Raw genomic sequence first — 17,468 nt, forward strand, 5'->3', positions numbered from 1 at the left:
CGGCGGCGAGGCGGAGTGCTGCAAGCTCGGGGTCACTTGTGGGGGAGCTCGCGAGGCCGTAGGGCGTGGCGGTGAGGACCACGTCGCTCCGGCTGAGGAGATCGCCGGGGTGAGTCGAGGGGAAGGTGAGATCGGGGAGAGAGAGTCGCGAGGGGGGAGAGAGAGAAAGGAGGGAGGCGCGGGTGAAGGGTTTCCAGAAATTGAAACCCTAATCCCAAAATTTTCCTATTTATACTTGTTTCTAAAATCGGAAACGAAATTCTGATGTTAATAACTTTCACCTCCAACGTCCAATTCGGACGCGTCACATGTCCACGTACTCGTATCGACGAGCTCTACGACTTTCATGAAGAGAGTTTTCACAAACGATCGACGGAATAAAAGTCGATATATACGTTGCGGAAACGTAACGTTTTTCGAATTAAACGTTCCCGTTTCTCGTTTCATAACGTCGCAACCAATCACACTCATTCTAATTAAATTTCACAATTTTATAGAATTCAAACCAAAATATTGTTTGAAAATAGGGTTATTACACCGATGGAACCCAAAATGAGCTAAAGCTCTAAAGGAAACACATTCGAATGATTCGATCATAAAAAAGTTTATATGTTCTTGGAAAACACCACAAGTACTGATAGAGTATTTACAGAAATCATACCCGCACACTAATCCTCCGCTAATATCTATTTACATATACATGTAATACAAAAAAATATAGAATTACTACTACTGGGCAGCATTTACATGACTATATGCATACATATAAAATTAAAAGAACTATTACTATTTCATCCCAAACCAACACCGAGCTTCAGTATGAGACACTCTCACAAGTTATAACTTATAACACACAATTTGAAGCGATATATATCACCATCTCTATCTGGAAAGTTTCTTGTGGAGTGAGAAAGTTGACAGCCACACCAGCAGAACCAGCAAGATCGAAGCAAACAACGATGAAGCGAGGGAGCCTGCTATATGTTTGCAGTACTTGTCAAAAATAGAGCAAACCTTGCGCCATTGCACATGATCGTTGCCCTTGTATCCAATATACGCAACACCCCCGGCAGTGCCCGTGGCCGATGCCACTAGACCCAGTATTAGCTGCATCATATACAAAAGAAGGGTATTAGCAGTGTCTAGTTTGTTTGTTAATTATATTTGTTGGCAAAAATTAGTATACTATATACATAAAGAACAGCACTGAGCTTGCTTACCACATCCAAAAATGCAAAGTGGAGCAAGAACTTGGTTGAGAATATTGGCTTCCACATGACTGAAAGGGATGCTAACGTAGTAAGAATACTATAGAGGCCTGCAATCGATAGTGCCACTATAAAGTATCTGAAAAGTGAAACAACATTGAACCAAGTCAGAGAAGTTTATAATAATTATTAGTCCTCGTACGTCCTGAGACTAATTTCTTTGTATAGCATTTTCATCAAAGTTTTCTCATCAGGAAGTCATGAAATGATGGATGGGGTGACTAACTTAATTAGATTATACTGAATGAAAGAGAAAAGAAATAATAAGTTGCTTTCCAAGAGTGGACTTGCATATACAGGTAGCTTGTGGTATAGGAGAACTACCTACTCGTTGGTAGGAAAGCGTCGTAATCTACTACAGATGAATTCATGTTCATATCAGAGCTAGAGCGATCGAGCTGATTGTTGTTCAAACTAGGGGAACAACAATCAGAAAATAAAAAGAACAATGACCAAATTAAAGGAAATTAAAAATCAGCGTTATCGATCAAAGCATCTCTAGGTATTAATCGTATCATAAATTAAAATTAAGATTTATCGAAATGACTAATTTACGACCATGCAACAAATTAATGATCTTGTATTGTGATATTTCTCTTTCGTTGCTTAATATATCTCAAGTTCGACTCATATTTATCTAAATCAAAAGAAAAAGCTCTTAAGAATCGTAGATAATATAGATAGTCCAACATGCATGGGACTGGAGCACCTCTGGCTAGCTCAAATTATAGTATGACTTTGTTTTCTTAATTTCGATCGAAAACAGACTTATTTGGCTATATTACTATATATATTCATGGTCCGTCAAGATTCCCAATTGAACCATTGATCGATTGAACTCTTAATGGGAAACAGACATATCAGAACTGTTCAAAAGGTATGCAGAGAAACTAGTGCACCGAGATGAGAATTGTATTTAGTCTCGGTACAAGCTCTCACTATGATCACTTTACTAATGACAATTAATATCTATGTGCAGTCTTGTGTAACAAATACATCTTATTCATGTACTTGGGACAGTTCAAATGAATAGTTAACTAGTTTCAGTGCGGATAAATGCATGTAATGATCAAGAGACTCACATGAAGGCAGGAGAGTGATCAAACTTGGCTTCAAACGGGACAGGACCTTGGTATACTGTCTGTTTGCTAGTTATAATGACCAATACACTTGTTAGTGATGCTGCAAACACCAAGAACCTAAGAGCCACATCAACTGCAAATAAGTTTACAGCTTTAGGAGGAGGAGGAAGCGTGTCTTCGCATGAGGCCTTCGGTGGTGGAACTTCCTTACCGGTTTCTGGGTCAGCTGGATTATCCGTCGATGCCATGGCCGGAAGCAACTGCAGGCTACGGATATATGTTATTGGTTAAGTTGATGGCGAAAGTGTTGATGTAGTTATAGTGGCAATGAAACTGGTACGTGGAGAGATAAGTATGTGCATCTCTATATTTATATATGCTGTTCGGGCCATACTAAACAGTCAGAACACCATATATATATATATATATGTAGTTGGAGTTTCCTGAACGCCAGCTGAATTGGTTTTATAAGAGTTAAGTTGCTTATGCGCGCATATGATGGCAAATGGGATATCAAAACCCTAGTTAAGCTAAGTTAACAAACCTACGAGTCACACTCGAATAGATAATTTGCGTGCCGTAGTTCAGCCTCTAGAACGTACTCTTCTCAGAAAATCATTTCCTTCTATTTGTATAATCGTATCTGCCGCGGATTTTAGCTCATTATGCACTACTATATGAATAAACATTTAGAAATTGTCATCGTCATATTGGACTACAAACATATGAAAGCTAATAATGGTTTTTGTTTTTCTTAACCTCTTTGCGATCAGCCAATTAGTTGTAAACGTAGTGCTCCGCCGGATAGGCTGCTACATGAACTCCTCAGCAAGCCGTTCTACATCAGTGTATTTCTTGATGCGCAATCAATGTTTGGATCCTTCCTAATTTGCCAAATAAGATAAAATACGGCGTTAGAAGAGAGACCGTGTTTTGGCGGTCTTCAACTCTCCGATGGCTAAATCAGACACTGTATATATTTTGACAGAGTAAGAGTAGGTAAGTATTAATTGCTTAGTAAATGGAGATATTGGACCTTATGTAGCTTGATTAAGGTAGGTAGAACATTTATTTCTCGATGTGGGACAAAGTCTCTTCTTGGTGCTCTCTGGAGCTTACTTTGGGTTACGCGTGAGGGCGCGTCAGAAGTTGGTTCCAGACGCGTGGAGTCTCTTTTCGTAGCTGGGGCTACTGTCTTGCCAGCTGTGTTGTTGGATTACTAGAATAAGTGATTGTAGTTGCTGATTATGGCGAGACATAAGCCTATACCAACATTAGCAATTTAGCAGAATACGACTTTATGTCAGACAAAAGCAGGCAAATGTATTAATATATACAAGGTTCTTCAGGTGTAGACGTCCCGATTTTGGCGAGGCAGGCCGCAACGACACGGCGGACCAGCACAGCTGCACTACCCACCTCCCGGCAATCCCGTCTGGGGAGTGTGGCTGTCGTGGTCCGCCCCGCCGTTGCAGCATGCCGTCGCCGGAATCGGCGAATCCGTACCTTACGTAAGGTACGAACGTCCGTACCTAAAAATTCTCCTATATATATGTACTAATTATGAAGTAAAAGCAGTTTTGTCGGACAGAACCTTTCAAGAGATCGATCGATGAATAAACTGATTATATACTCAGACGTATATGTCCATTTGACATAAATTAATGGAGCTTATCGCATTATTTTGAAGAAATCCTGGTTCCTTGTAGATTATGGTTTACGTTAACCAATTCAGGTCAATTCTGCTATCACTATCTCAACTACAAATTTGTTTTCTTTCTCTTTTGGTTATGCATATAAAATGCTGTATAATATTGATGCAATCTAATGACTAAGTACTTTAGGTTTTAATAACAATTGTCTGTAATAAGAGGCGAATACGACAAAATAAACATGATCGGTTCATTGACCTCTTCGTAGCTGATGCGGTTTGTTTGTTTGTTTTTTCGGCTCAACATGATACACCATAAATTATTATATATACCCGTCATATATTTCGCGTGGCGTATCCTTGTAATGTTATTGATATATTTTTTACTATGATTGTTTCTGATTAATTCTTACATGTAAATACATTTTTGTTATTTTCACCGCGTGCATGTTAATTATACCATGGAATAATATAATTGGCTGGATACATCACATGACAGTGCCACATAGTGTGGCGGGTACACAGAATAATTATTCCATGATACACATGCATGCATTTATGAATCTACAAAGCAAGAATTAACACAAATCGATACTCATGAAAAATATTTCTAATTTGAAATGATATGTAACCAAGTATGAATTGAAAGCTGCGCGCTATGGTATTTCTTGTTGGACATTAACGTTCTTATTAGAAACCGACTTACTTCGACGACCTTGGTCATAATCGATCTGATATTTCTCTTGTCAAATAACATCGCTCAAACGTCAAAATGGTACAAGCAATAATATCGTATATTACTAACATAAAAACAATGAAGTTATGAAGATTATCACATCCATGGCTTTCAACTCTTGACAATCATGTGTCACCAACCCGAAATTTCGAATGATAGAAATTCGAATTCGAAGTCATGAAAACTCTAAAATAATCCCAAATATATTGAAATCATCTTACAACAACAGTGTATCGAAACTGAGTTCAAAGTACAACTCACAACTTGAATAATACATCACCAATTTATACACTCAAGTATTAAAACAATTGAAAATGAAATATTCACTCGATCCTCACCAAAAACAGAAGAGGAGAACCCTCAGTAATCCTCCGAGTAAGCTCTCTGAACCTGCTAATTCTCACCTGCAGAACTATCCCCTACACCATCAATTTGGTGCACCGAGATTGTAAACACAAACCCAGTAAGCTTTTAAGCCCGTATAAGTAAACCAACATTTTATCATGCATCACATACAAGGAATGTAATAAATAACATTTTACAACATGTGTACTCATGAGACCTGGGCAACCCACATGGTTACCCAAATATCATTTTAAAACATAAGTACTCATGAGACCCGGGCCTGCCTGGTTACCCCTCATTCAGTACAAGACAGACAAACTAGAGCTCTAACTGATCGTAACCAACACCCGGCCAAAATTTGGTTCCGATTTAAATGTCATCACCATCCGAATACCAGAAAACGTTTTAACAAGACTCAATGTTAAAACCACGTACAATATAACAATCCACGCATGTTTACGTACTGCAACCAAACGATTCTTACAGAACAATATATAACAAGACACGCCAATAATCCATCATACCGGAAGGTACATTATCTCCCATTATGGTCCCATCCGCCACAATTAATCAAAAACAATAAATTTCATAATTTAAATAAAAACTGTAACGTCATATAATATAGCAAACCATATATATGTATTGTATTTATCATTTTTGTACACATACACAACTCACTATATTATATCGACGTCACAGTTCACTCATTTAAAGAAATCATAAATACAAGTCACCGCCAAGAGTAGACATGTCATAGTGAGATTTACTTACTTTAAATCCTGCGTGCAATTTCTACAACACCAAGTGAAATTTCTTCACTCGTTTCGTCGGTCACCTACTGTGTCATAACCCCATTTTTCTCCCCATTTCTCCGCACCTGCACCTTTAGAGGCGAAAATTTCCTTCCGACCCAACCCGACTTTTCAGGCCGATTCCGGCGGTTTCAGGTGACCGAGCAGACCCAGATAACCTCGTCTCCTCCTTGTGCACCTCCCTGTGGTGGTAAATCATGGAGTAGCACGCCGGTTTCCACGCATCGAAGCCCGAAAGTCGACCCGAATACCCATCGGTGACCCGGTTGTGTTTTTCAATTTTCCGGTGATCTCCGGTGAGTTTAGGCTTCACCACGGGTCTCAAACTCCTTGCCTCAACATCGTCAACAACCCTTGCAAAGGTTTTGAGCTAAATCGAAAGGTAAGAACATGAATCAAGAAAATTCAATTCTAGGGTTCATGATTTGGGATTTTTTGGAAATTCCAAAATTGGAGGTTTTAAGCTTTGATTTAGACTTTGTTGTGAACTAGAAAGTTGTTAAGAATGCCATTCAGATTGTGATAGTGAAATTTGGTGGTCATTAGAGGCGGCCGGTGAACACTCTCACCGCATGAACAGTGTTCATGAATAATACTGTGAACAGTGTTCTGTAAACAGTAAACACGAACAGTGTTTTAGTAAACAGTGACGTGAACATTGCTTTGGTAAAATAGTTAATGTGAACAGTGTTTTGGTAAAAAAAAGTAACTTTGAACAGTGTTTTAGTAAAACAGTACATTGGAACAGTGATTAGTGTTACAATAAACACATGAACAGTGTTCTCTGAACAATGTTTTATGAACAACATTTAGCTGTACTGAAAATCGTCACTTGATATTTTACGTATTATTTTCTAAGCATTTATCATGCTATTAGGTGATTGACGAAATGAGTGAGGAAATTACTCTCAGTGTCGTGGAAGTTGCACGCATGAAAGAAGGTGAGTAAAAATCTCACAGTGACGAATCTACCTTTGCGGAGATTCATGATTACATTTTATTAAAAAGAATGAACTATGATATGTATATGATATAGTGAATTGTGTATGTGTATAATTGGTAAAATAAGTACATATATATAGTTTGTTATATTATATACTGTCATAATTTCTGTTTGCGAACGAGTTCATTTTAGCATTGATATTTATTTATTTGAGCATGTCGATTTGATTTGTACAATCTCATGTGATGATTATTGTACGTGGTTTTAACATTGAGTTTTGTTAAAACGTTTTTTGTCTTCGGACGTATTTTTTTGTCTTCGGACATGTGTTATGTCTTCGAACGTGTGTTATGTCTTCGGACGTGTTTTTCTGTCTTCGGACGTGTTGGCATGTCGGAACCTAGCCTTAGCCGGACGACAGTTACGATACAGTTAGAGCTCTAGTCTGTCTGCCGGTGTACTGCATGAGGGGTAACAGATGGGTTATCAGCTTATGAGTACCCATATTTTTGGGATTTTTGGGTGATAAGTGGGTTGCCATTTGCCCGACGGTGTACTGCATGAGGGGTAACGGATGAGTACTTGGGTCTCATGAGTACCCGTATTATAAATGTAATTGGGTAAACATATGGGTTGCCTGATTTCTCATGAGCACTTATATTTTTCAGATATTATTGGACAACCAGATAGGCCGTCCAATGACTCATGAGTACATTTATAATTAAATGTTTTCAGTATTTTTCTTTTGATATTGGGTAGCGAGAGGTTGCCCAATGTCTGACGGCGTACTTCATGAGGGGTAACAGAGATGTACCAGCGCTCATAAGTACCCGTATTATAAATGTATTTGGGTAAATAGAGGGGTTGCCCTATTTCTCATGAGCACTTATATTTTCAGATATTATTGGACAACCAGATGGGCCGTCCAATGACTCATGGGTACATTTATAATTATATGTTTTCAGTATGTTTATTTTGTATTTATACACGAGTTGTATTGTTGTTTTACTCATACGACCTGCAAAGCTTACCGGGTTTGTGTTTACAATCCCGGTGCACCTATTCGATGGTGTAGGGGATCGTTCTGCAGGTGTGGATTAGCAGAATTGACGAACTACTATGAAGACGTCGAAGATTTCTTTCTACTGTTAGTGGTGAGGATTGAGTGAATTTTATATTTCCATTGGTTGTGTATTATTCGAGTTGACTGAGTCATGAGGTGGACTCAGTTTTCGATACACTGTTATGATAAGATGATTTCAGTATATTTCAGATTGTTTTTGAGTTTTCATGGCTTCGAATTCGAATTTTTATCATTCGAAATTCGGGGTCCTGACATAGTGGCATAACAACATGCTTAAAAAACGACCCGCGAAACAACAGGTGAATATTAATTAAAGTTAAAAAATTGTTCAAGAAACAATGTTTACAAATAATTGTTCATGAAACACTGTTTACAAAATTACTGCTCATGCACCGCCCTAAATGGCCGCGCGTGGGGCTCACGCGCCACCTTCTGGCAGCTGCGTGTGGTGCTCAGTTTGATAGGTGGCACGACACGAGGCGACGTCGGATGGTGGAGAAATCAGCCGGAGAAGATTTTTGGGTTGGGTGAACAGTACCCGACCTCGGGTGAACAGTACCCGACCTCGGGTGAACAGTACCCGAGTTGAACAGTACCTAAACAGCCGCACGTGACCTCGCTTGTGGGCACAAAAACCAACCAATTCCTTCCTACCACCGTCCTAGGGGTTAATACCCGCTCTCCACCGCCACACCTCCTCCCACGCGCACCACCACCATTTCCACCCAAACTTCCATAAATCAGAAAACTTCCAACATCATAAATGTAGATCATAGACATACCTGCAGTTAGCTCCAATTCAGCCGGAGACTGCCGGAAATGCCGCCGCAAGAAATCGGATCAGAGGTTGAAGATCGGAGGTGAACCAGCTCGATTCGAGCTTCACCGCCAGTGGATTCGCAACTATAAGGAGGAGGGAGGACCTGCGACGGTCACCTCGTGCCCCACTCTGAAACTCTGTGCGTCCTCGGGCGCAACTGAAACGCTGCGCGGGGTGGGTCGCCACCACCACCGGTCGATGTGGCCCGGCCGTGCGGTTCCAACGACACTGGAGGTGTCGAACACGTCGGCCGGAGGGTAGAGATGACCGGAGGAGATGAAATCGGATGAAATGGAAATCAGGTCGGGGTTGGGCCGGCTCGGTTTCCTTTTTGGTTTTTTTTTTTATGATTTTAAGTTTCCAAAAATGTCATTTTGTAGCCTTCCAAAATCGGAAACCAAACTTCCGTTACTAACAACTTTCAAACATGATGTCCGATTAAGGCGTGCCGTATGTCTACGTAGTCGTATCGACGAGCTCTACAACTTTCGTGAATGAAGTTTTCAGAGATTAACGACGGATTAAAAGCCAACTCTTGAGCCACTGAAAACGTAACGTTTTTCAACATTAAATTTCCGAAATCACTTTCATCTCGTAAAGACATTGACGAGAAAGTGTAGAATATGATTTACTCGAATTACCAAACATAATAATTTGCAATAATTTAAAAGAATTTAAACTCGAAAATCCAGATTATTACATTGTGTGAAACTCCTTTTAGTATTATCACACCCGTGAACTCTAAACTCAACTTTGAGAATATAATCTTGATCGAACATGCTTACCCACCATAAAACCCGCACTTGGCAAAGTAGCTAACTACTCAGTGTCTCAGTGGACCTTGAAAGTATATATGTAATGTACGTTGGCATATTGGCTTAGCTTGGTAAGTACGTACCCGATTGATAAACACTTGTATTTACACAGTTCCGATGGAATTCATGATCAACTATCTTTAAATTTAAGGGTTGAAAACAAAATAACTCAATTTTAAAAAAATTCTCCTCACCGTTGGATTTATATCTAAGGGTGGTTGAGCATGAATTACATGGTCAGCTACTGACTGTTCACACGGATTGTGTATTTACATTTACACTGAAATAAAGCTTCATTACGTTCGATATATATACAGGACGTACGAGCGAATAACCAATACACATAGGATAAGCTCTCACATTTTTTGACATAACCTTCAATACAAACGGAGAATTTGATTTCAAAACCGCAACTTTTCAACACAAGAAGATCGGACGAGTCGAGAACGAACCAATTAACGATCAGTTGCCAACTATGTATGACAACCTAATAATTCTGAACAGAAACACGTAAGACTTGTTTGGCAGGAGCTTGGGTAACTGGGGTTTGGCAAGGCTTTACTTATTTGCATATATTTCAGTTCCTTAATTCTTGCGCATGTGGTGAAGTCTCTGAGATCGGTGCTTGTGGTGGGGTTTGTAATGGAGACTGTGGAAGTGGTTGTGATGTCTCAAAGGTTTGTTTCGGGATCCTTTTGTAGAGACTAATAAGGGAGGTCCATAAAAGAATGACAAGAAAAACTGAGGCAAATAAGGCGAACCCCAAAGCGATTCCTATATGTCGACAGAAGCGGCTGTAAGTAGAGCAAAGATCACCCTTGAATATGCCGTAAGCAACACTACCAGCTGTCCCCGTTGCTGAGGCTACCACTCCCAATATCAACTGCATATATCAACAGAATTGTTAATTGGATCGTGTAGCGCATAATGATAAGAGCTTCACAAATCACAACCCAACACTGTGACGAAAAACTAAGTTGATCTAATTATGCAAGGTCTGAAGGTCCTCAAGTTTTCTGTGTCGGATTCATACTCACACATACTTTTTCTGTGTGTAATCAAGTTTCCTCGAATTATCAGTTTTGATAAATACATACGTAAGCTAGCATTTGTATGTGAGATGAGGGAGCTAACCACATCAAAAACCGCAAAGAGAACCAACATGATTGATGAGGACGGCGCTAAGCAGATGACTAAACAAGTTGATAACTTGGTAATGATACCATAAACGCCCGCGACAGATAATGCCGCAACAAAGTATCTGCACCGTTTCAATATATCGATAAACAACTAACTAGGGTTAGAAATGAAAATACTATGGTAGGTAATACTCTAAAACTAACCAATTAGTAACATAAGTTACATACTATATATAAAAGTACGTACTGTACGAACAAACGTACATGAATGAGGGAGAATCAGTGAATTTGAACGAAATGGTACCACTCCTGTTATGGCCAGTGTCAAGATCGTAATCGAACCAATATTGGGTATCCTTGCTAGTTGCCATAGTCACAGCACTAACTGTGGAGGCAACGATCAACAACATCCGGAGAAGAAAACTCAAGCAAAAGTAAACCACAGGCCTCCTTGTTCTTCCCATGACTGATGATGATCGATACTTTTGGTTAACTAAGCACCATATATGTTATATAGAGAGAGCAAAGTCACAAGGCGTAAGGGAATGTTTAGTTGACATTCGATCTCCACTGGCCAGATGAATATAATTATCTGATAAATTAAGTATCATGTCAATTACCTATTGCTCTGAACGTTCTCATGAGCAGTTATCATCTTAGGGGATAGATATAAGATATTGATGCAATTCCAATTGAAAAATAGATCAGCGGTGATGGCGTGAGTGAGAGACTATAAAAGTTCTATGATTGATTTCTGCGTTGAAGTCTCTCTGGCAAATTATTGATGAGTTGTTCAACGGTTAGGACTTTGAATCGGTTTGCTTGGTACTTAATTTTTAAGGTTTGGACTTTGGATCAAGGAATCTGCTAATTAATTGATTGTGTAACTGGTTTAGAATATAATTGCAACTTATTGTTTTTGCAAACCTGTGATACAAGCTAACCTGTCAAAAGGATGCAGCCGTTCAAATACACAAAAACAGTTGTGTTAACCGCTAAGACTATCTATAAAAAAAAACAGTTAAGAAAGAAAGCAAGTAAATCGCATTATTCCATGGCAATATCGATCTCGATCTCAAAAATATGGGTACTCATAAGCCGGTAACCCATCTGTTACCTCTCATATCAGTACACCGGCAGACATACTAGAGCTCTAACTGTATCGTAACTGTCGCCTAGCCAAGGTTAGGTTCCGACATGCCAACACGTCCGAAGACAACAAAAACGTTTTAACATAACTCAAATTAAAACCACGTACAAAAGAATCATCACATGTTATTGTACAAAACCAAGTGACATGCTCAAATAAATAAATATCAATGCCATAAATGAATTTATTTGCAAACGGAAATATGACAGTATATAATATAGCAACCCATATATATGTATCGATTTTACTAATTATACACATACACAACCCACTATATCATAGTTCAATCTTTTCAAATAAGTGTAATTATGAATCTCCGCTAAAGGTAGATTCGTCACTGTGAGATTTCACTTACCTTAGTTTCCTGAGCGTATTTCCCACAATACTGAAAGCAATTTCTTCACTCGATTAATCGATAACCTAGATTGAAGAAGAAGTGATTAGAACGTTACTTAAAACCTCAAATGCCGAAACAGTATTAATGTTTTACTATTAAGTAATTTTTTGTTTTTACGAAATTACTGTTCACGTAAATTACTATTCATGTAATACTGTTCATATACGTACTGTCTATGCATTACTTTTCATATACGTAATGTTTACGTATTATTCATCATATACGTACTATTTACGTATTACTTTTCAGTAAATATAAATTACTAAATTACCTTTCAGAAATTATTTTTACAATTACTATACGTAAAATAATTTTACATTAACCGTACATAAAATAATTTTACATTCACTGTATATAAATTACTTTTTACAAAAATTACTGTTTGAAAATTACTGTTCACGCACTGGCGCACGTGGCGGCGCATGGGGTCCATGCGAAGCTTTTGAGGCCGGCGGTGAGAGACACGGACGTCCGGTTGGTGAGATTGCCGGCGATGAGTTTTTTTTAGAGAGAGAGAGCGGCTGCGGGGGAAGGAGGAGAGAGAATTAGGGTTTCTAAAAATGGAAACCCTAACTCTTAAACATTCGTTTTTATACATTTTTTCCAAAATCGGAAACTAATTTCTGTCGTTAATAAGTTTCACGTACGACGTCCGATTAGAACGCGTGACATATTCGCGAAATCGTATCGACGAGCTCTATAACTTTCGTCAAAGAAGTTTTCGGAAACGAGCGACGGAGTAAAAGTCGACTCCCGCGTTGCGGAAACGTAACGTTTTTCCGATTTAGATTTCCGAAAATGGTTTTGTTTTCGATTGGACGACGTCGCGAAGCGAAACAAATGCGTTTTATTAATTTTACAAACTTTATTAAATTCTAAGAATTCATATAGTTTGATCCCGAAAAATCGGGTCATTACAGTTGAAATGTTATTAAATCACTGAATGAACTAAATATGTTCAAACTTAACCATTCGTGTAAATCACGATTATGGAAAATCAAACAATAACCAAAATATAAGAAACTTTGCATGAGTAATCTATGCATTATGTTCTGAGATATATATATATATATATATATATAGTTCATATCTAGAGTGAAGTTTCAATTTTAGCACACTTTTCGGTTAAATGTTTTCACCATAAATGATTCAATATTTATGTATGATATTCAAGATCATATTTATAAAGTTTCATCTAATTCGACAATGGTTTGAGTTTTTTAATTTGAGATTTACACGAACGGTTCATGTTGAACAGTTTTAATTCATTCGTTGATTTAATCTAATTTCAATACCTTAACGATGTCCGAATTGGATGAAATTTTTTAGAGATGATCTTGAATAACATACCTAAATATTAAATTGCTTATGGTGAAAATATTTTACCGAAAAGTGTGCAAAAATTGAAACTTCACTGTTTAATTTCAGAGTGAAGCTTCACTCTGGATAGAGACTATATATATGCCAAAGAATTGAATACAATTAGGGTTTAGACCCGTTTGAGTTGGTCAAATTTGTTGGCACCGCGTTAAGAAAAGATTGTTGCTACATGGATATGAGCAACGTACCAATTAAATATCTTGATTTAAAATTCTCCTGGGTTTTAAGAGCTTTCAGTACGTTCTTATCTTACTCTTTCAATATTCAAGGTTTTATAGGGCAAAGCAATTCCCCAATGCCAATGGTTAAGCAAAGATATAGCGTAATATGAATCCGAAGAACAGAAATTTCCTATATCCCAAGTGGGGAACTATATATTAACACAGCTAATGACAAAATTGCTTACATGAACAGATCGATCGATTTGGAAAGTAAGCTAATAGCCGACTGGCTATTCAATTCCTTCCTTGATCTGGAATCCATTTATGAAGTGTACAATCATTATCATAAACATTGATTAAACTGTTTTTTAAATGGCGCAGCACTGGCATTTGATCTTCCAGTTGCTTGGAGATGAAGCCAAATCTTATCATCTTCATGCTGTTCTTGCGTACCTGTCAAAAACGAATGGTGTGAATACAGTAGATCATATCGGGTGTGGGGATATTATATATTTCAATATGCAAATATGATTATATAAGCTAGAACTTGACAAAAGCAGTGAGGTCATATCCGCAAATTTGAAGTCAGCTGTTTCGATATCTAGAATATGGATGTAATAGTCCCCATTTCGTTGGAAAATGATAGGGTGGTGATGCTCCAAGTTAATTAATTATTACAGATCGAAGAATATATATTGATTAGTTAATCTTTAAAAAAAAGTTCAGACATTAAAATATTTTGCATGATAAGAAATTGATCGAAGATAACGAAAAGCAAAACCACAACATAATGTGAGGCCATGAAAGTTTTAATAAGCAGTTGTGAGTTAGCCGGGGGTTGTACATACATGACACAAGACACGTATTTTTCCATTCATTAAAGATAATAACAATTTGAGAGAGACACTAGATTGGCATATTGAACTTGAATCAACCACTTCACCAATGAGTTGTGATCAGTCCGAAGCTACACGACTTGACCAAGGTAACGAGTTCGATGAGTTCTTTTCATGTCGAATAATTTCTCTGAGGTGATATTTTTTTCTTTCGATTCTGTCGAGTTCCGAGACAGAAAATTAGTATGGACTGTATACAAAAATCTAAGACTTACTTTGACATTACCATAGAACTTGCCACCAACCCTTGGTGCTATAACGATGAAAACAATGCGCGCGAGACTTGGACGCAAGGTTTTAAAAAACGCTAGGCGTTAATCGGGCGGACAGCTAAAAACCAGCGCCCAAAGGATTAATCGGGGATTAATCGGGGATTAATCGGCCTAAAATTGAGGCGGCCAAGGGTCTCCAGGCACCTAAGCGCTGCCTAGGCGGTCCTAGGAGGGGATTTTTAGAACATTGCTTGTACGTAGAGTAGCTCTAACGGTGGAGAACTCATTCCATTCAATACTCTAGGACTTTTCTAGTATAAACCTTAATGACTTGGTAGTTTCTAATCATATATCCAAAAACGTCACTTAAACCTCCTTATTAAATAGACATTCAGTTAACTTTTACAAAAAACTAAAATGTCATTTAGTCATTTAGACCTCCCGACTTTTACCAAAATGCTCATAATAAAAGATTTTGTTCAAATCTCTAAAATCAGCATTTACATTGGATTATCATATTTTATTTTATAAATTCATTCAATTGGTTGAATCTCATTTGTTCATAATCACTATATAATTTGTAACGACCCTAAAATTTCGAGTATAAAAACTCAAAATTTCAAAGTCGTTAAACACTAAACAATTTCAATGAAATCGAAATCATTTAAATGCCACAGCGGATCATCTCTGAGTTCAAAATACAACTCAGTCAAATCGATTATTACAAACCAAATTATAATTCAACATTATAATAAATGGAAATGAATAATCCTCACAACAACCTCACAAGATAGTCACACAAAATCCCCACACAAGCTGGAAGTAAATAACTTCAAGTCCTCTGAGCGGTCCGTCAATTCCCGCTAATCCACACCTGCGGAGTTATCCACTACACTATCGAATTGGTGCACCGGGATTGTAAACACAAACCCGGTAAGCTTTACAGCTCGTATGAGTAAAATGAAAATAAAACTCGCATATTAATATATATACGAAAATCCACAAATCAAACAAATATAAATGCACTCATGAGTCAATGGACGGCCCATCTGGTTGTCCCAAAGAAATATGAAAAGAAGCGCTCATGAGAAATTAAGTAACCCTTCTGGTTACCCAAATGCATTTATAATACGGGTACCAAGAACGCTGGTACACATCTGTTACCCCTCTCGTAATACACCGCCGATATTGGATAGCCACCCGCTACCCAACATCCAAAAAAAACTGAGTACCCATGAGCAGATAACCACCCGTTACCTCACATGCAGTACTAAGGCAGACAGACTAGAGCTCTAACTGTATCGTAACTTTCGCCCGGCCAAAGGCTAGGTTCCGACTTGCCAAACACGTACAATAATCTCACATCATATTGTACCAATCACGTCCGAAGACAAATCAACATTTTAACAATCTCAATGTTAAATCACGTACAATAATCTCACATCATATTGTACCAAAAATCATGTCCGAAGACAAATCAACATTTTAACAATCTCAATGTTAAAATCACGTACAATAATCTCACATCATATTGTACAAATCAAAATCACATGCTCGATATTTAAATCTCGTCATCGCAATGACATAAATCACGTTAAAATCATAACAGTATATTATATAGCAAACTATATATATATGTACATATTTACCATTTATACAATATATATATATAATCCATTATATTATATACATGTCATATTTCATGAACACGTCCGAAGACAAAAACTCGTCCGAAGACAAAACTCGTCCGAAGACAAAACTCGTCCGAAGACAAAACATTTTAACAAACTCATGTTAAAACCACGTACAATAATCACACCTCATATTGTACAAAAATCACATCACATGATCAACATTTAATTCTCGTCATTCGGAATGACCAATTCCAATGAATTCATAACAGTATATAATATAGCAAACTATATATATGTACTTATTACCATTTATACAATATGTACATAATCCACTATATTGCATACGTGTCGTAATTCAATATTAAAAACTCTTGCAAAAATCTTGGAATCACCGCAAGGGTAGATTCGTAAATAAGTGAGATTTTACTCACTTTATCGACTCGAGCGTAATTCCACAATTTCCGAAGATAATTCATTTTCCTTGATTTGTCGATCACCTTGACAAGATAAGAAAAGAATTTAGAAACGTTTCGTAAACCTTTAAATGCTGAAACAGTAATAAACTGTTACTGTTCAGCAATTTCTGGTTTTTACGAAGTTACTGTTCATGTTACTGTTCACGTATACAAAATAATACATATTTCTGTACGTATACATACTGTTTACGTATTTCTGTACGTATACATACTGTTTACGTAGTTCTGTACGTATACATATGGTTTCTGTACGTATACATAATGTTTACGTATTTCTGTACGTATACATACTATTCAAATGTAAATACAATCTCAGTAAATAAAATTTACTAATTACCTTTTTACAAATTACTTTTTACAATTACTGAAAGTAATTTATATTTACATTTACCGTACGTAAATAAAATTTACATTTACATTTACCGTACGTAAGTAAATTACCAAAATACCCTTCTGGAATACTGTGC

The 17,468-nt window shown here is 37.5% G+C and overlaps 2 protein-coding genes across 2 annotated transcripts; both read right to left on the reverse strand.

The window, feature by feature from the left end:
- Positions 1 to 843: 843 nt before the first annotated feature.
- LOC126791212 (CASP-like protein 1D1) lies at positions 844 to 2,640 on the reverse strand. Its single transcript, XM_050517633.1, has 3 exons — positions 2,351 to 2,640; positions 1,221 to 1,347; positions 844 to 1,107 (listed from the first exon to the last, which is right to left on the reverse strand). The coding sequence occupies exons 1-3, from the start codon at positions 2,596 to 2,598 to the stop codon at positions 883 to 885; spliced, it is 600 nt and encodes a 199-aa protein (XP_050373590.1). The 5' UTR covers positions 2,599 to 2,640; the 3' UTR covers positions 844 to 882.
- Positions 2,641 to 10,133: 7,493 nt separating this feature from the next.
- On the reverse strand, positions 10,134 to 11,159 carry LOC126791213 (CASP-like protein 1D1). The gene is made up of 3 exons (XM_050517634.1): positions 10,960 to 11,159; positions 10,691 to 10,817; positions 10,134 to 10,439 (listed from the first exon to the last, which is right to left on the reverse strand). The coding sequence occupies exons 1-3, from the start codon at positions 11,157 to 11,159 to the stop codon at positions 10,134 to 10,136; spliced, it is 633 nt and encodes a 210-aa protein (XP_050373591.1).
- Between the last annotated feature and the right edge of the window lie 6,309 nt (positions 11,160 to 17,468).

Source organism: Argentina anserina, chromosome 4 (assembly GCF_933775445.1).
Source record: "Argentina anserina chromosome 4, drPotAnse1.1, whole genome shotgun sequence".
Taxonomy (NCBI): Eukaryota; Viridiplantae; Streptophyta; class Magnoliopsida; order Rosales; family Rosaceae; genus Argentina; species Argentina anserina.